The sequence below is a fragment of the Alternaria rosae genome, assembly GCF_020736505.1.
Source record: "Alternaria rosae strain MPI-PUGE-AT-0040 chromosome Unknown BKA58scaffold_11, whole genome shotgun sequence".
NCBI classification, from domain to species: Eukaryota; Fungi; Ascomycota; class Dothideomycetes; order Pleosporales; family Pleosporaceae; genus Alternaria; species Alternaria rosae.
In genome coordinates, this window is record NW_025763580.1 from 313,599 (window position 1) to 331,413 (window position 17,815).

The 17,815-nt window shown below is 52.0% G+C and overlaps 9 protein-coding genes across 9 annotated transcripts; 6 read left to right on the forward strand and 3 right to left on the reverse strand.

Annotated features, from left to right (window-relative positions):
* Window positions 1–366: 366 nt before the first annotated feature.
* On the forward strand, window positions 367–1,548 carry BKA58DRAFT_50674 (uncharacterized protein). The gene is made up of 2 exons (XM_046175405.1): window positions 367–597; window positions 659–1,548. Exons 1-2 carry the CDS (start codon window positions 514–516, stop codon window positions 1,337–1,339), a joined length of 765 nt encoding a protein of 254 aa, XP_046020794.1. The 5' UTR covers window positions 367–513; the 3' UTR covers window positions 1,340–1,548.
* Window positions 1,549–2,196: 648 nt separating this feature from the next.
* BKA58DRAFT_444115 (uncharacterized protein) lies at window positions 2,197–3,077 on the forward strand (the record flags this gene model as incomplete). The annotated part of the gene is made up of 3 exons (XM_046174039.1): window positions 2,197–2,361; window positions 2,418–2,756; window positions 2,805–3,077. 3 exons carry the CDS (start codon window positions 2,197–2,199, stop codon window positions 3,075–3,077), a joined length of 777 nt encoding a protein of 258 aa, XP_046020795.1.
* A 427-nt stretch (window positions 3,078–3,504) lies between these two features.
* On the forward strand, window positions 3,505–4,748 carry BKA58DRAFT_449293 (uncharacterized protein; the record flags this gene model as incomplete). Its single annotated transcript, XM_046174308.1, has 2 exons — window positions 3,505–3,522; window positions 3,643–4,748. 2 exons carry the CDS (start codon window positions 3,505–3,507, stop codon window positions 4,504–4,506), a joined length of 882 nt encoding a protein of 293 aa, XP_046020796.1. The 3' UTR covers window positions 4,507–4,748.
* Window positions 4,749–4,989: 241 nt separating this feature from the next.
* BKA58DRAFT_414605 (uncharacterized protein) lies at window positions 4,990–5,685 on the forward strand (the record flags this gene model as incomplete). Its single annotated transcript, XM_046172499.1, has 2 exons — window positions 4,990–5,500; window positions 5,537–5,685. The coding sequence occupies 2 exons, from the start codon at window positions 4,990–4,992 to the stop codon at window positions 5,683–5,685; spliced, it is 660 nt and encodes a 219-aa protein (XP_046020797.1).
* A 243-nt stretch (window positions 5,686–5,928) lies between these two features.
* Window positions 5,929–9,715, reverse strand: BKA58DRAFT_414606 (uncharacterized protein; the record flags this gene model as incomplete). The annotated part of the gene is made up of 7 exons (XM_046172500.1): window positions 5,929–6,255; window positions 6,301–6,736; window positions 6,935–7,680; window positions 8,051–8,591; window positions 8,642–9,049; window positions 9,101–9,373; window positions 9,426–9,715. 7 exons carry the CDS (start codon window positions 9,713–9,715, stop codon window positions 5,929–5,931), a joined length of 3,021 nt encoding a protein of 1,006 aa, XP_046020798.1.
* A 495-nt stretch (window positions 9,716–10,210) lies between these two features.
* BKA58DRAFT_50781 (alpha-glucosidase-like protein maltase) lies at window positions 10,211–12,312 on the forward strand. Its single transcript, XM_046175406.1, has 2 exons — window positions 10,211–10,643; window positions 10,709–12,312. The coding sequence occupies exons 1-2, from the start codon at window positions 10,434–10,436 to the stop codon at window positions 12,260–12,262; spliced, it is 1,764 nt and encodes a 587-aa protein (XP_046020799.1). The 5' UTR covers window positions 10,211–10,433; the 3' UTR covers window positions 12,263–12,312.
* Window positions 12,313–12,361: 49 nt separating this feature from the next.
* On the reverse strand, window positions 12,362–13,388 carry BKA58DRAFT_444120 (uncharacterized protein; the record flags this gene model as incomplete). The annotated part of the gene is made up of 2 exons (XM_046174040.1): window positions 12,362–13,104; window positions 13,160–13,388. The coding sequence occupies 2 exons, from the start codon at window positions 13,386–13,388 to the stop codon at window positions 12,362–12,364; spliced, it is 972 nt and encodes a 323-aa protein (XP_046020800.1).
* Window positions 13,389–13,677: 289 nt separating this feature from the next.
* Window positions 13,678–14,348, forward strand: BKA58DRAFT_414610 (uncharacterized protein; the record flags this gene model as incomplete). The annotated part of the gene is made up of 2 exons (XM_046172501.1): window positions 13,678–13,686; window positions 13,740–14,348. The coding sequence occupies 2 exons, from the start codon at window positions 13,678–13,680 to the stop codon at window positions 14,346–14,348; spliced, it is 618 nt and encodes a 205-aa protein (XP_046020801.1).
* Window positions 14,349–16,126: 1,778 nt separating this feature from the next.
* Window positions 16,127–16,909, reverse strand: BKA58DRAFT_473070 (uncharacterized protein; the record flags this gene model as incomplete). The annotated part of the gene is made up of 1 exon (XM_046175301.1): window positions 16,127–16,909. The coding sequence occupies exon 1, from the start codon at window positions 16,709–16,711 to the stop codon at window positions 16,127–16,129; it is 585 nt and encodes a 194-aa protein (XP_046020802.1). The 5' UTR covers window positions 16,712–16,909.
* Window positions 16,910–17,815: the final 906 nt, after the last annotated feature.

Sequence of the window (17,815 nt, forward strand, 5' to 3'; positions counted from 1 at the left end):
GCTGGGAGTGTTGTATGCCTGCTTCAGGTTTTTCATATATCTACTTCTTCATTGAAATCTCACTTTACTTCCTCCCTTCCTTTCTATACCACGCTCGCTTACTCAACTCTATGCTTGAGCGGGATGAGTTGCTCCCAACCAAGATCTCTAGGAGAAAGAGGTGAACATGTCTGCGATGCTCCGCAGCTACGGTCAGGCCGCTACGCTGCTCAGATTGCAGTGCGCATATGCCCAGGACCATGAACAGACAGGTTCATTTGCTCCGATCGACATGCACCAGCATAACTGCTACTGTTAGCAAAGAGGGAAAGATGCAGCTGGCTGCGCGCTGGCTATGCCGGAAACGATGAGGCTGCTGTCTTTCATCTTCACTTTCATCGATGAACCCGCGTCTCGCGCTAGTGGGCTCCTTCTACTTCTAGAAGCAACTTGCAACTCTGCAATCTCTCGACCGCGCGCCACACCTGCACATAGCAGTGCGACATTAGTCACGAACTTCGCAAGAGCGCAACGATGCCTGCACTGACGAGTGCCATCGCAATGCCAGACGAGGAGCACGACAGTGACAAAGTACCAGATGACCTGGAAGGCGAAGAGGTATGAGACACATGTCAGCACTGAAAAACACACAAGACTGGGGCTGATGTTGAGATTCTAGGAGAGCTACAACATGTTCACAACCCCAACAGCAGAAACCTATGCACACCTCCCAAAGCCCATCCGCGACAACATCAACTTCTGCATCCAAGCCATTCAGACCAGCTACTCCGAGTATCAAGACGCCATCGGGACCATCAACACCGCATTCGACGCCCAGAAACTCTCCCTAGATGAACAGCACGCCAGAGCCAAAGCCCAAGAAGCCGCCTTCGAAAAGAGAAAAGCGCTCTGCATCGGCTTGCCTACGAACCAGGTCGTCAACCCAGTTCATAATGCGCTGCTTGCGGAACATGCGCATGAGCGAGTGCTCAACGCGGATACGTTCAGGGCGGTCAAGATGGGGAAGGTGGATATGAGAGCTGCGCAGGTTGAGGGACTGGCCAAAGCTAAAGAGGTGTATCTGAGGCAGCGGAGGGCATTCATGAAGTTGATTGAAGGCTGGATTGATATGGCGGAGAAGACGGCGCTTGAGCGAAGAGTCGCTGAGCAGGAAAGTCGAGCTACTGGTCTGTCGGCAGCTGTCAGGTCGCCTGCTCCGGCATCTTACTCTCAGACCGCAGCGCGTGCACCTCCAATTACCACGTCGTTTCACACTCAGATCGACAACAGTGCAGCATTGGCGGGTCTGAACAACCGCAGTGGTTTGATGGGTGAGCTGAGAAACTCACCTGTTTGTTGATCTCTCTTCAGACTTGAAACAGTGACTGACTTCTGGGTTTAGGGCGCTTCGGCCGCTACCTCTACAGCTATGAATATCTCCGTGGACCAGCGTCGTCAAATCAAAGTCATCATCAAGGCAGCTATCCGCCGCTGTAAAGCCGAGAGGTCGCTTAATCTAGCCCGACTCAAGCAAGAGACTACCGATGCGATTGATCGTCGGCATGCTGATATAGGTCTCCGATTGAAGAGCCTTACTCTCCTAACGGAACGGTCAAAAATGCTCGATGAGAGGGCTCAGTCAATCAAAGGCCTAGCAGCAGTTCTTGCCGCTTCAGTAAGTTACTTCAGTCTATTCTCTGGGGTAACCGAAGAGTGCAAACACATTGCGGCATTTCGCGAATTCGTCGTTTCAGAGTTAGGTTCTGGCAAAGAGCATTATGAAAAGCGGGCCGAATTTGCTACAAAATCATATGATAGTATTGAGGAATGCCTGGACATACGGGAGGACAGTCTGGAGCGCCTCGTCTCAATGCTGGGAATCTCTCTTGAGGATTAAGATGGATGGGGGTGTGCTCGACACGGTAGCGACGGACCTGGCCGTAAGGACGAAAGACTGGACGCAGCGAATTCTCATATCCTGATGAGGGTACATAGCATAAGATAGCATCTGGGAAATTACCGGAGCCCTTCAAGTCCAGAACGCAGAAATCGTCAGTCACTTTTTTCACGTTCACCTTCACCGATGGCCTAGCGATTTCGCGCTAGTCGCTCCTGCTCTTTCTGGAAGGCTCTCTGGCTCTCAACGCCACAACGCGACCACAACACCAACTGAAACGAATACTGCGGTGTCGCCCGCGACGGTCACGCTAACCCACCATGTCGTCCGACGCGATTATCAAAGGCCTGAAGCAAGGCAACGCCATTGAAATGGCCACGATCGAGGAAGTGAAGGGGGGCATGACCTCTGTCCTTGATGGGATGCTCAGGGAATGCTACAATCGTAGCGACGCATTGAGCGATCTTATGGAGAAGGTACAACTCGTGCGTAGAGTTATGTCGGATCTCTTGACGAACGTTGAACTGACCTTGATGCGTAGGAGGATATGAGCACGACAGCGGCGAACTTCACGGCGGAGCAGAGAGTTCATCTTACGAAGGTCATCAAAGACGCTATCTCCAGCTGCGAGCGAGCTATGATCACCAATGATCGCAAAGAGAAGAGGGGGGTCGGGCAAGCGAAAGCCGCGTTCCAAGCGGAGATAAAGACTAGGAACATCATTTGCAATCATCTCAATGATCAAATCCATATATGTATTGAGAGAAACAAAACCATGGACGCCACGCCTGAGAAGTCCGACATCCATGTCTCCCTGACAAAGTTTCGTACGGAAGAGGATAACCTTCTTCGCAAACTTCGACAATCTTACAGGGACGCAGTAGCAGACGGAGCAGCTAGAAGAGTGAGCCGGTACAAATAGATAAAGGACACATACGAGAAAGAGAAAAACGAGTTCAAGGAGCAGATCGCAAATCTTAAGCTCATCGCCAGGATAGCGAGGATTGACCTCAAAGCTACGAGTCGGGACGAGGCGTCAGATCGTGTGTCGTTCCAGGAACCGCAAGTCGCTCATATGAGTCTTGCTCCTTCTCCTGCTGGTCGCGGTTGTCGCGGTAGTTTCTCTTTCCGTGGTGGCGTTCGTGGTCTCGGCGGTGTTGGTCGTGGCCGTGGGCTACCTTGTGGACAGGCAAAGCCGTGAAGTATCAAGGAAAGTACTTCCTGAAGAGCGTTATTGGTAGTTTACCAGGACAGAATGAGTTTGGGCTGTACATTATAAGCCGCGGAAGCGCTGAGATGCGATGATATGCAGACTGTGCAGAGAGTTACATGGTCACCATTGAAGTATACTCCCGAAGTAAAAGTAATCGAACCCTCAAAAATACATCTCGACCATGCTTACATTTCGTTGAGGTGGAAAACATGACATGTCCATAGACCCTCGATCACCCACACCCTCTGGTTAGCGGTATCCCCACTCACGGTACCGAACTTTACAAGCCGTCGATGAATACCCTGATGTTACACTTGACAGCTGTACTCAGGAACATGCGCTGCTCTCCTCTCCAAACTCATTCTTGATCTTCAACAGCCAGAACACCGTGAGGCGTTTGCCCAGTATGCTCAAGATGAGTTTGATCAGTACGGTAAGTAACGTACTTGGCTAGCCAGCATCCAAAGACCTTTTTTACATTTGTGCTAGGTCTACTGTCGATAGAAGCCCTCGTATCGCTGTCGAAGAAGGCCAGTTACTAACAAAACAACAGATTCGAAAGCGCCACCAAGAACGTAAAGACAAGAAGAAGGCAGTCCGTCAGACCGCACAGCGGAATGAACAGCTCAAAGCCAACACCAACCAGGCACATGTCGAACCCACGACACCTTCTCCAACCCAGCACCTCCCCTTCACAGGCCCCACGCGATTCATCTCCTTTCGCCGCAAACGCGGCGTAAGCATCGGCATGTCCACATACGAGCAACTCCCCAACGGCGTAGAGCCTACACTCATAGACCACTCCTACCACCTAATGCAATGTCCCAGCGGAGAAGAGCTACCCCGTAGATCCCCCTTCGCCACACCCCCACCCGCCGACGCAGCCTCAACCCAGAACCAAGACACCAGCCCCAAAACCTGGCTCAGCCACGTAGGCGGCTCCCTCCGCCGCAAGCCAGGCGGCATGCGCTCAGCCGTCTCATACACTCTGCCGCGGAACTGGAGAAGTAAAAACTGCACCGGTGTCAGTGCAAAAGCCCTCGCGGAGACAGCGCACGAGTACAAGAAAAGCCAGATACGTAGACTCAACCCCAATGACGTCGATGCCGCCACGGACGACGGAAGAGGAAGGAGTCCGCTCCCGCATCACTGGCGTGAGCAATCCGGCTCCTCGGTCTCACAATCGCGCGAAGGTGTTGTGAACATGAACAGGATGAGCGACACCGATACCACCATGAAAGGGAGTGCGAGTGAGATGGGTGATTGGATTGATCCAGATGAACAGAAGAGGGAGCAGGAGTTTGAAGATTGGATAGTGCATAATAGGTTATTTGTTCAGGCGGAGGGGTTGAATGAGGCGGATAAGCGGGTATCGAGGGTTAGTGTGATGTCGAAGAGGAGGTACAATGATTATTAGGAGGGTGGTTGGGGTATACGACGGGGATTAAGGGGTGGTGGTGTGGGAGATAATGAGGGCTGGGGTATACATGGGTATGTGTAGAGGTATAAGCGGCGCAGATATATATATCTAGGGTCTATGTGGAGCTGGGTGAAGGTGAAGGCGAGGTACAACTGGATCCCTGTCTTCTGTCAGCTTCTTGTTATTGTGATCTTTGTTGGCGTTCCTGGGTGAAGACGGGATACGTATAAGTCCGCTATCGTTCAGTTGGTATTGTAGGGAGTGGAAGTGAAGACAGCAACGTACCTATTGTCACAATAGTAGGTATTGTCAACCATCTCATCTTCGCACAGAAGCCAGTACTATATAAATAGCTCGTCCATCTCCAACTCTTGCTCTTTAGCAAATACCGCACCTGCTCAATTTCAAGACATTTCCAAGTTCCCTCTTCCCACCATCATCACCATCATCATCATCATCATCACCACCACAACAGCAACAATGCTGTCCCCGCAGAACAAGCTGCGCATCTTCCTGAGCCTGGTGCTCATCACCATCTTCACCGCGAGCTCAAATGAGCTTCGCATCGCCATCGGCACCCTCTTCTCTTGGGCCCTAGGCCACATGCTCATCCGCCGACTCTCTTTGTCGGTCTCCTTCCGACAAGCCCACAACACCTACACGATGGTGTCGTTTGGCCTGCTGGCAGGCCTAAACGACCCATTTTGGGAAAACGCCTTCCGCCGTCTCCTCGACCTCTTCTTCGACCAATGCCAATTCGACCCAGACGTGCCTGGGTCAGGCTTCACAGACTGGCACGAAACCTTCCGCCGCCGAAAGACATACGAGATCGATCTCGTTTGGCAATTCCTTCGCGCCGCGCTTTTCTGGTCGTTCGTCGCCGTTTTCGTCGCCGTTGCTGTTCCGCTTGCCTGCTGGTTCGCCACTCACGAGAGTGAGACCACAAAACTGGAGCGGGCTTTCGCGTACATACAGGACCACCCGGGCGAGCGTCTTCCCTAGTTGTACAAGCAGCCAGAGGCCACAGTGGTGTCCAAGAGTGACACAAGATACAATCGCCTGAGCAGCGAGCTCATCTTCGTGTGTGGCCCTGGTGGTGGGCTGGAGACGGTGATCGATGGAGGCATCGAGGGCGCGATCCCTCGTCGGCGGGCACTGAGGCCGACGTTCGCATGAGCGCTGGTCGTTGAGATGGTCGGGATTTCTTGTTTTGTTTGGGTTGGGTTTGAGTGTTGTCGACGGCGAGCTGTCCTAGCGCTGGTCGTTGGGTAGTCCAGACCGGTCGGTACTCGTTATGTAGATCGGCGGATGGGATAGTACTTTGGTGTTGTGTCTGAAGTCCTATAACTAGATATATTTGTGAGACCCAGTCTGGCTCGTCCTGATTGCAGTCTTCGAATGCATCTTTCTTCCTCCCCGCTACAGTGTTCTCCTCAAATCTGCCTGGAGGCCTCTGCCGACTTCTTCTTCATATATGAACCGTGTGTCTGGGCTCATTGGGTTGCGATTAGTGGGGATGGGCATCTGAATCGCTTCACATACGTGCTCCAGCAGATCCGGAAGTAGTTCATTGACTTTGGCTAGCAGCAAAGGCATGAACTTCGATGAGCCGCCCGGCAACTTTGCGATCAACAGCATCAATTGAGTCAAGTAATCTGGCGGGCTGAGTTCCGCATGTGATGCAGAGCGAGGCACGAAATGAAGAACGTCCGCTAAAGCGCAGGCTATGTCAAATACTTTTTCCGTCTAATGTCGTTAGCAACGGGATAAGCCTGCGGCCGAATGACGTACCATGCCGACGCCATGTATCTGCAGACTCTGAATAGGTAGCTTCATCGAGAGAATGGTCAGGTCTTTGCCCACCAAGATGGGATATCTGAATGTTAAGCAATCATAAACAGATTCTGTAGAGAGATAGCCGAAGCGGGGGAACAACTCCCACAGCTTGATCTGTAGCCAGAACTGCGATATACGAACGTTTGCAATCTCTTCGTTCGACAGTTCGAGATCAGTGGGTAGCGCAGTGCGAACATCGTTCTCAAGCTGGAGCAGCCACTCTTTGCTGCAATTTTGCGCAGAACCGTTCCACACTGCGAAGAAGGCTTCATCGAGGGGTCGGAAGACTGATGTAAGGTGGCGCAAGCCAAGGTCTGCATATCCATCAAGTGGAAAGCTTGAAGACGTGACGGGTAGCGTAATGGGCCGGTTCCTACGAACGCCATGCGCTCTTACAGAAGGTAAGCGATATGCTTCAATTATGATACACTTAGTTACTACTAAGCGTCTCTATCCCTGCTCACGTTTGGAGCCGAACGAGCAAGGAAGACACAGAAAGAATGCGATGAAGTCAGAAATGTACATGATGAGCTATGAGGCATGCAGGTAGCGAAGGCGACGTGAGGAAAATGGAGAGGTTCTAGCGTACCTTTCCGAGACGACCAGTATCCAAAATAGCCGTGTTCTTGTTTTCATATCAAACCAATCCCTGTCCTCGTCTTTGAGCATCAGGAACAGGGTCGTTGCCTCTCTCAAGTAGAACCATGCTTGGCGATAGTCTCCTCTGCCAGCATAAGCTCCGTACAGAAAGAAGGATGTGTAGACTGATCGATGGTCAAGCTGCGTAACCCTGTCTCGCTGCAGGGAGAGCAAGGTATGTTCTAAGTAGTAGGTTTCTGGGTTCATCTGTGAAGACTGTGTAGATCCCCGATTGGTTTCAGTGGAGTAATCCGCAAACTTTGCCATGTATGCGCAAAAGGCAAATATGAGCTGTTGAGATGTCGGCGAAGTTTGCATCCGTACAAATTCTTCTCGCAACCTGTCGCCCGGTATAAGAGATACTATCCTGTGTACGCGCTCCTCGTAGATATCGATCAAAGTTGTGAAGACATCTCGCGTAACTTTTACAGCGATGGCGACGGCCGCAGTTGGGAAAGGATCTTGTGGGTCGAAGGCGTCGGTGTCACTCTGGGAAGTCGCTCTCAATTCGCTGAGTACGTTTGCCTTGGAGCCTTTGCGACCTCCTTGACCTCGCGGTGCACTGAAAGTGCACGCTATTTTTGCCGATAAACATCCTGCGCAAGGTTGCGAACCATTGCACTTGGTTTTGCGGCGGCGACACGGGTCACATGCTTTTGCAACAGGTTTCCGGAAAAGCGTTCTAGGCGTGTTGTTCTGCATCAAGTTCGAGTGTCTACGCGGAGTTCATGATCCTGATCAGAGATGTTAGGAGGCGTGGTGAGGAATGGCTGGTCGCCAGTGGGCTGTTCAGACGCGTCGCGTGATAGCCGAGGCTGCTTACGTCATATCAACACACTAACCATCAAGCAGGTGCGCGTCACGGAGAAGGAAGGACATGATTAACACGAACAACAATTGTGAACATGGATCGTCAGCTTTCGAGACGCGTAAAACTATTTCACCCGCTCCGCAGCTGTGGCTAGCCTTACTCCTTCCATTCCGGACCCACGGCAGCCTTCTCATCGGCGACACGCCCATGCCCGTACGGATCGACCTGCGTGCTAGCAAACTTCCTTGCGCTGACCCTCTGCTCGAACAGCATATCGAGCTCACCATACGTCCGACCCTTCGGTTCCGGAAGCCTAAAGTACACCCATACCACAACGCAGCCGCAAGTACCAGCCCAGAAGAATGCTGTCTTCGCACCCCAGGCCCAGTTGGCATCTCCAAGCTGGTAGTTCGTCAACACGTTGACAACGATATTGGAGATATTGTATAGCGCTCGGGCAAGAACGATCGTCTTTGCTTTCAACCTTGTGGACGACATCTCTGATACGATTGAGTACGTCACTGGACCGATCGTGAAGTCGTAAACGAAGACGAAGAGAATCAACACTGCTCCAATAGCCCAGTTAGAGGCCTGCGTACCCGCAAAGGAGCATGATCCGACGATGATCAGAATGATGAAGAGTGTGCAGCCGCCGGAGAAATGGATCGTTCGTCGACCGAACTTCTGCATGAGGTACCACGAGCCAGCAGTACCGACTAGGCCAAGGGCGAGTGAGATCATCGACATGTTGAAAGATTGTACGGTCGGAAGGCCTGCCTTTTGCATGAAGTATGCACTGCTTGATATTAGCTCAGACTGCTTACTGAGATCAGGTCCTATACTGACAAGTAGCCCATGATGTTGGTCCCGCAGATCGTCTGAGCAATCCAGGTGAAGCATACGATCTCTGTTCGTCGGAGATCTGTTCCCTTGAACAGGTCCGTCCATCGAGTCCCTTCTGACATGTTCTTCTCCATTTCGTTGGTATGCTCAATCATGGCAATCGTCTCGTCGGCATTGAAGTTTGGGTCCTTGTCCGGCGAGGTTAGGCGAAGCAATGCAGCTTTGGCACCTGCCTTGTCGCCTCTGCGGACATGCCACCAAGGGCTCTCAGGTGCGAGAAAGACTCCGACCATGATTGGTATGGGCCAGACCCATTGCACAGCGAAGGGAATACGATACGCCCATTGGTCTGGACGTTGAACGCAGCCGCGGTTGACACCTGCAGCAATGAACTGTCCCATCACCCAGCACCTGGTCGAGTATCAGCATTCAATCTTTGAGAAGGCCACCGCAGGTACTTACATGTTAACGAACGTGGTCAGGATCGGCCTCAAGCGTACAGGCGCAACTTCTGATGCGTACTGCGTTGTGAGGGTCTGAAACATGCCCCAGGGTATGCCGCAGAAGACTTCGCCGATGACCAATGTCTGAACATTGGGTGCAAAGAAGAGGATAAAGATGAAAGCAGTCATCGATATCAGGGCGCCTATCATGGTCTTCCGATACCCGTACCGCTCACTGACAAAGCCATTGATGACTAGACCGATGACCTCGCCAGCTCGCGCTCCGTTAGATCTAATGCGATCAGACACGACGCAAGATTCTGAATAACATTCTCAATACTTACAAAGCACTCTGCCAACTGGCTTGAACACCGTATTTGCCCGTAGCGGCGTTGAAGACTCCGTATTTGCGATTGAACTGAGGGCTTCCATACAAGCTCCCCAACAATGCAAGGTCGTAACCCTCCATTATCAGAGCACTCGATAGAACGACAGACCAACCGACAGCTTTTGGGTAGAGTTTGATCGCTTGAATGAGGCTCATGGACTTCTCATCGTCAGCAGCATGTTGCGCCTCTTCATTAGGCGCTGCGAGCTGCGTCGCCGTAGGTTGCTGAAAGTCCTTGTCTGTCATCGTCGCAATGAGTAGCAGCTCGGGTGGAAGCGACTGGAATCGATGCCATGTTCATGAGGACCCGTGTCGGCTTTATAACCATCTACGAACAGAGATGATTGTAGTCATGGCAGGGTTGCCTTTGATGCGGGTTAGCGAGCCCAGCTACTCGGACCTCCCCATGGTGCCCCAGCTTCGGTACGAAAACCGCTCATACTACGCTCAATATTACTCAAACGGCACTAGAGGACGCCACTCTCTTCGTGCACACGAGTTCCTTCTTGCCAGATGATCGGAAGCAACGCGGAGGGCCTATGGTGGTGCGGCGAAGCGATGGAATTTCACGGAGCCAAGGCGGAGGCGATGCGGAAGCAATGCGGAAGTAACACGGACGCGCCACATTGCGGGGCTAGCTTGACTCGCGTCAGGGTGCCAACCGTTTACGACCGGCCAGTATAACCACCAATCATAGAGATTATCACGATGGGGTGCATGAAGATGATCGTTCGGATGGAGTACAGGCCAAAGTGCAGAATTCTGGAGCCTGGAATGTCCAACTTTCCTCCTCCATCATCCAACTCATGCCCCAAGCGGTCATCATCTTGATACTGCCTAGCTTCCATTAGCAACTTCGCATCGACCCCGTGGGTCATATCTGCTCATAACCTGTCTGCATTCACCAACTTGTAAAGTCAAAGATACTTGAAGTTCAGTGCACATAGTCTATCCGTCGACTACCATGTCACCACATGTGGACCTCTCTTACCACAAACACGTCTGGTGGAAGGAAGCGTCATTCTACCAAATCTACCCGGCATCTTTCAAGGATAGCGATGGTGACGGGTGGGGAGATATCCCAGGTATACTTGAAAAGATCAGCTACATCGCGTCCCTCGGAGTAGATGTGGTATGGCTGTCGCCCATGTTCGACTCACCGCAGATCGATATGGTAAGAAGCACATGATATACGAGATACATATAGACCGTCGCTAACCTCGTGCGTCAATGTCTCAGGGCTATGATGTATCCGATTATGAAGGCGTATATGCACCGTACGGCACTGTCAAGGATGTGGAGAAACTCATCAAAGCCTGCCACGATAACGATATGAAGCTTATCCTCGACCTGGTTGTAAACCATACGAGTGATCAGCACGCTTGGTTCAAGGAAAGTCGGAGCTCGAAAGATAACCCAAAAAGGAACTGGTACTTCTGGGAACCAGCACGCTACGACGAGCAAGGGAACCGCATGCCGCCCACTAACTACCGTTCATACTTCGCTGGTGGAACCTGGACGTGGGATAAGCATACAGAAGAGTACTACCTCCACCTCTATGATAAGTCTCAACCAGATCTAAACTGGGAAAACGAAGATTGTCGGCAAGCGATATACGACTCAGCAATGCGCTTCTGGCTCAACAAAGGCATCGATGGCTTCCGCGTAGACACCGTGAATAAGTACTCCAAAGTCCTCCCTTTCACCGACGCACCCATCACCGATCCAACCAGCCACATCCAACCCGCCGCCCAAAAGTGGTGCAACGGCCCACGAATCCACGATTTCATCAAGGAAATGAACCGCACCGTCCTTTCCCACTACCGCACCTACGACAACCAACCCGTCGTAACAGTTGGCGAACTCTCCCTCTGTCCAGACCCCTCCTCCGTCCTCCCCTACATCAGCGCCGCACAAAAAGAACTAGACATGGTATTCCAATTCGACATTACACATCTCGGCCAAGGACCACCAGGCTCTGACAACAAATACGACCTCGCTCCCTGGACCTTACCAGACATGAAGCGCATAGTAGAAAAATGGCAATGTTTCATCGAAGGCACAGACGCCTGGACAACCGTCTTCAACGAGAACCACGACAATGGACGCAGCATCTCTCGTTTCGCAAACGACGCACCGGAATGGCGGGTAGCCAGCGGCAAACTACTCGCGTTATGGCTCATCGGCCAATCGGGCAGTCTATTCCTGTATCAAGGCCAAGAAATCGGTATGATCAACGCGCCAGCGTCGTGGGACATAGAAAAAGAGTACAAAGACGTCGAAAGCCAGAACTACTGGGCCGAAGCCGTGAGGCTGGCGGAGAACGGGACGGATCCTACCCGCAAAGAGAGGATAAAGAGGGGTTTACAGCGTATGGCTAGGGATCATGCGCGGTTACCCTTCCAATGGGATGACAGTGCCAACAGTGGGTTTTCGACGGGAAAGCCGTGGATGAGGGTGCATGATGAGTATGCGACTATCAATGCGGCAGCGCAGGAGGGGGATGAGGGGAGTGTGCTTTCGTTTTACAAGCATGTACTTAGGCTGAGGAAGGAGCATAGAGATGTTTTTGTGTATGGCTCGTTTGAGTTGGTGGATCCGAAAGGGAAAGATCTATTTGTTTATCGGAAGAGGTGGGAGGGGAAGATGGCGCTTGTGATGTTGAATTTTACGACGGAGGAACAGGTGATGAGGTGTGATGTTAAGGGATTGAAGCTGCTTGTGAGTTCGTATGGGAAGGCGACGGGATCAGTGCTGCGACCGCTAGAAGGGAGGATTTATATCGACTACTGAGAAAGTGGAGTGGAGGATGTCGGCGAGAAAGTGTAGACGTTTGTCGACGCGCTATCAAGGGGGTATACTACAATGCAAAACTCGCAGTTCACTCTCCTCTTACTGGCCTACCCATCGCCCTACAACGGGAAGATACTTGTACAGCTCATCGTACTCCTTGCCTACCCATCCCACCATCTTGCCGTCGCGTCCAACAACACCCAGACCGCCCGCTAGCCATAGTGCTGTCAGAGCCGCGCTGATGCCGTTGATCGTGTACCACCTCCTCTTCCGGATCAATGCTCTGTTCTCTTCTGTGTGCTTGACTTGACTCGGTGCGAAGCCTAGCCATTTGGCTGCACCCCAGACGAAATGCCACACCCCGACTCCTACCAGCGCTGTGAACCCGGTAAAGGAAACGGCAGGATGCAGTGCGAAGCCGTGGGAGATGTATTGAAGGTTAATCAGCGACGAGTCACCATGCGCATACAACGGGAGAATCCTCGTAGTCCAGATATGGAAACTAGCAAAAGGCACCAGAGCATAACCCAACGCACTCGTCCCACTTAATGCTGGCCATGGAATCGTGCGCTTATCCGTTCGTGTCTCAGCGCCGTATCTCTTCAGCGCTTGTCGCCTTCTCCATAGCCGTAGTGCGATGCCAGATGTAACGTGTGCGACGAGCGGGAGGCCAACGAGGAGGGGTTCCGTGAGAGCAGATTGGTAGTATGGTCGTGTGAGCAGGAGGTAGCGGTTTGATTCTAGGACGGAGCGGGTGGCGAGCGGTATTATGGAGACGTTTGTTATGTGGAGGGCGGCGAAGGCCGTGAAGGTGTAGGAGGAGTACTTTTGTATGCGGAGAACTGGGACTGGTGTCAGCATTGCAGCTCTGTATTTGACGGTCGGAGGAAGACGTACGCCACCAAGCAGGCCCGTGATCACCCAACCGCAATCCTAGTGTGTTCATCCGCCTTATGCCTCTCATCTCTTCTGTCTCTTTCTCAGGCCGTTCTTCATCTGGAACCGGGAAATATTGATTCACTTTCAACTCTTCTGGTGTGTCGACAGGCGAGGGGTCGACTTCGGTGAGGCCCATGACGCCCATCTCTTCATCCTCTACCGGTGGTAGGCCCGGACTCTTCTCCATCTTGTGGTCTGTGTCGTGGTGTTGCGAGGTCGGGAAATGCTACGTTGCTGAGACATGGAATGACGTTGATTCGGTGAAGATATAAGTGGGGCGCTGCACGCTGAGCCGAGGCGCGTGCAGTTGAGCCGCAACACCAAATGTTCTATCACTACACGCGACTACGCGACTTCACGACTGCACGACCCCGCTACCACACGATCCCACGAATCGTTTACGGAGTCGCTGTTACTGGTGATATATCACCTTGCTCACATCCCTACATCGTGACACGCTCCACATAGTCGCGACCATGCCTCCAGTACGTCTCCCCCAACCCAATCCTCACCCACGCATCACTAACCCCCCTCTCAGCGGAACAACCCCCTCCCCGCCGCCGTCCGCCTCTTCAACTGCACAATCTGCGACAAAGGCTACCCACGCCAACTCGACTATGAAAACCACCTCCGCTCCTACGACCACAACCACCGCCAACGACTCGCCGACATGAAGAAGCTCACAGCTTCCAACGACACCGAGAGCAACAAGCCAAAACAGGGTCTGGAGATGCGGAGTATAGATGTGGAGAACGCGAATAAGAAGCCGGGGGTTGGGAGTCGGTTTACGAAGATTGGGGGTGGTGGTAATGCTGCAGCGGGGACGGCGGGGGGTAGGTTTAAGAAGGTTGGGGTTGCGGTTGGGGGGAAAGATGCAGTGGAAGAAAAGACGGAGGTGGTGGTGGTGAAGACGGAGGACATGCCTGAGAAGAGTATAGAAGTACCGGTTGCGGCTGCGATGCCTATTGCAGAGGCCGAAGTCAAAAAGGAAGAGGACACGGTCATGGCGGATGAGGGAAATGCAGACGAGATTACCTGGGAGGAGTACGACTTCACAAAGCCAACCGGATGCGACCACGCGAGTTGTACTGGCTGCAAGACAGATGGCATCTGGAGTGGAGGATGGGTGGCTGTGGATGCTGTTTGAAAGACACGCTTTCATCGTTCTTATGTTGACATTGAAACTGTCACTGTACTCATACCCAGGGTAAGGTCATATTCGGGACTTGTTCACATTGCATAGCATCGGCGTTCAGGGAGTCAGTATTCAGATCCCCAAGTAGACCATCGGTTCGAGCAGTGTTGTTCCTGCTTTTCACCGTGTTCGAGGAATACATGGTACTTTCCGGAGTTGGGAAACGTTGAGGGTAATTGGGAATATACATGGACGCCCTCACGCGCTCGCAGTGTACCTTCTTAGTGTTGATTACCTCAACGAAACATCAGACTTTCGAGATCTTGGGGCGGCGATTAAGGAATGAATCGAGGTATACACTCGTCACAGTTTGAAGATTCGTAAGTGCAGTTCAATTACTTAATGGTCCTTGTAATCCTGACTCTTCCCAGTCGTTTGACATATCAGACTCAGTCAGGTGATGTGCTTCCATCATGATCGCCAGAAGGCGGTACATATCTCGTGAACTCCTCCACAGCAGGTCCTCAATGCCTAGTCAACACAACGAAGCAAGAAGCTTCCGACCACTGCTGAGCTTTCATGCATCTATTGTCTGCGGCCTCCCTGCACTTGCCACCTTGGCTATACATTGTGCTTTGGTCACATCCACTACTTGCGATCGTGTTCCGAATGCAACGCGCCTTTTCCGCGTACTTTGCTGGCTCAAGTGTACAAGGTGCATATCTTTGTAGCCTTTGTTTATTGCAAGACCACATGTCTTTGAAGCGGCGCCTTAGCTCGGCTTGAACTGGAGCAGACAGTTCCTCTATTTGTCTCACCAAGTTGGATCCCGACCTGGTACGGACTTGCAAACGTATGGGTAGGTCCACTGGGCTGCCGTCTCCGTTTAGTGTCGAAGTAATCAGTGTCGTCAGACTTAGGCTCTTCGCTATCGCTAGTGATTTCGATCGTCCCCGGCTCTTTCTTTATCATCACATGCGCTGCGAGGTCCCTGGTGTCTTGCTGCACAGTTGTATCCATCTTCGCTCGCTTCGAGTCACCCAGGATCATTTCAGAAATACCCCGCTTCTTGGGGCCAGCAATCGGATCGTGGGTGGGGACAGTATGATGTGTGGTCAAGGAAGAACGGGCGAGCTGTTGATCTTGTAGAACTACACACAGTGAACCTGGGTCAGTGGAGTTACCATATGCGGCATTTCTGAACCTACATGGAACATTTCCGTCTTGCTCACGAAGAAGAAGTAAGAGGACATTCTTCACCACACCGAGCGGCTGGTGTTCCAAGACATGGCCGCGACTCGCATCGTCTAGTTTTTGCAAGGCCTTGAGCAGACCCTCGGTTCCGACGTGCTCGTTCATGCTGCCGTCAAACGTCTGAAGACGGTGAAGCGCTCTCTATGGTTGATCCGGGTCTTGGAGCTGGCGATGGAAGATGGTAAGCGAGAGCGCGTCAATCTGGCGAGATTGTTTACATGTCGTTTGTTGACGATCAGGTACTCTTGGCGCTCGACCCACGGGGAAGGAGCAGTGGACTGCCGGTCACCTCGCCAATAGTAAATAGCAGACGATTTGGAAATCGGACATCTTGTCAAGATATCGTTCAATTTTCGGCTTCTAGGCAGTTTCGTATGCACAAAGCTTGATAGTCGTTGGGATGCCTTCACTTTACCAGCTTTCGATCACTGCCTCACTCGCTCGGGTGCTGAGAGCTTGGTATCTCTTGACTTGTATCTTATGTTTATTGTGCGAGGACGACTATTTCTCCTCATTAGTGAGACCGCAGAGCGTACTCAGCTCATTCCCAGTACCCAAACGTCAACTGAAGGTGGTAAATACAACAGTAGCTCGCTCATGACTTTCCCACTCTCGAGCGACAATGTGATACCATCATCGAAGTGGGCCGTTTTCAGAAACAGACCACCAATTTCATAGCGGCCATCCACTGAATCCCCCTTTTGCTTCGAAAGAAGCGGCATAGCCTGGGAGCTCTCACCCATACTGACCAAATCCCAGTCCACCTTCGTCATGATAGGATGTTCAAACGTCGTAAGCGGCCTATAGCACCTTCCCTCCGCAAAGATTTCCCAATCTTCATCCTCCGGTACGTGAAAACACCTCTTCACAACCTCCTTCATATTCTCAATCTCAGACGATTGTGCGTGCATATCCTTTGCAAGTTGCTGGAGTTCTTCCGGTATATTTGCCCATCCGCCTACATACCACTGACCTCTGGGGGAACTGGCGATATCGAGACCTTGTCTACCCGGGATGGCGCTTTGGAAGAAGACTTGCTCGCTTCCTTTCTGATCGTCCTCTGGCTTCCCGTTGGGTGTGCGGACGCGGAGGTGGTTTCCGGCGGAGGCTGTGGAGTTCATTGGTAATTAGAGAGATGTGTTTGGGAAGATTGTCGAGAAGATGCGTGGGGACTAAGGTCCTGCTGCTATGACTAGACTCCTACAAGATATATTGAGTGGCTCGCCAACTTGTCGCTCGAGCTGAATACTAGTGAAATGTTTCGATCGTGGTGCCGCCTGAACTGATGTTGCGTTTGCGTCGAACACAAACTCGACGCCCAGCTTCTTGCACTCATTAAAGAGAAATTGGCAGAATGGGGCGGGGTCGCTTCTCGGTTAGTCCAAGTCATCGTGATCGAGAGGTAGATGTACAGATGCAATGCGTCAGTGGGCCCAGCCATACGCTGCACTGGCCATACGCTGCACTGGCCATTGGCCTTTTGGTCTAATCCAATCGGGGAGCGCAGATAGAGGCTCTTCGACAGCAGCGCCTGGACCCCAACTGTCAGGTGGCTTGGGTGTAATCGTGAAGTCGTCGGATATGATGCGGTAAATGGTAGACTCGCTAAAGCTGAACTCTTCTGTTCCGTTCGGAAAAGCAACCTCCTGAAAGAGCTTGTAGGACAGAGCGCCTAACTCAGCGACACCACTCGCGAAGGCAAAATCTCCAAGTTCACCTGTCGCTTGACTAGAAGCAGCGGGACTGATACTGATATGTGCGTCGCTGCCACAAGGCAAGGAGAAGGTAGACACTTATGGAATGCATGATGATTTGCAGTGCTTCACTGAGGGAACGCCAGGGTATCGTATTGACATGTCCCAGCTCCTGGAACCTCCGATATTGATTGTAGTTCCAGCGTAACAAGCATACCTGTAATAGCGCGATTTTGAACATTTTGTATGTTTTTGGGTCTGAGCTCAAGCGGCGGGTTCATCGTTTGTCGTGGGGGTGGGGCTCTACACCGTTCGTTGTACTAGGGATGGTTCTGTAATCCAAACAGTCAAGTGCCTACACCCTTCGAATGGGGGATGACTCAGATTCTTGTTGCTTCCAGGAAATTGACCATGTGATACAATGGCTGCAGCAAACCTAATCAATCCCGTGGGTTCAAAGGTGATTAACATGGTCACTATCGCTTCCGTCTATACTATCGCGGAGCGTACAATGGCAACCCATCCCTCAAT

What these genes read in the sequence shown, in the direction of transcription:
- BKA58DRAFT_50781 (XM_046175406.1), top strand. Translation starts at nt 10,434, where the DNA reads ATGTCACCACATGTGGACCTCTCTTACCACAAACACGTCTGGTGGAAG. An exon ending in ACTCACCGCAGATCGATATG is followed by an intron (nt 10,644 to 10,708) that starts GTAAGAAGCACA and finishes TCAATGTCTCAG; the next exon opens with GGCTATGATGTATCCGATTA.
- BKA58DRAFT_50674 (XM_046175405.1), top strand. Translation starts at nt 514, where the DNA reads ATGCCTGCACTGACGAGTGCCATCGCAATGCCAGACGAGGAGCACGAC. An exon ending in ATGACCTGGAAGGCGAAGAG is followed by an intron (nt 598 to 658) that starts GTATGAGACACA and finishes TTGAGATTCTAG; the next exon opens with GAGAGCTACAACATGTTCAC.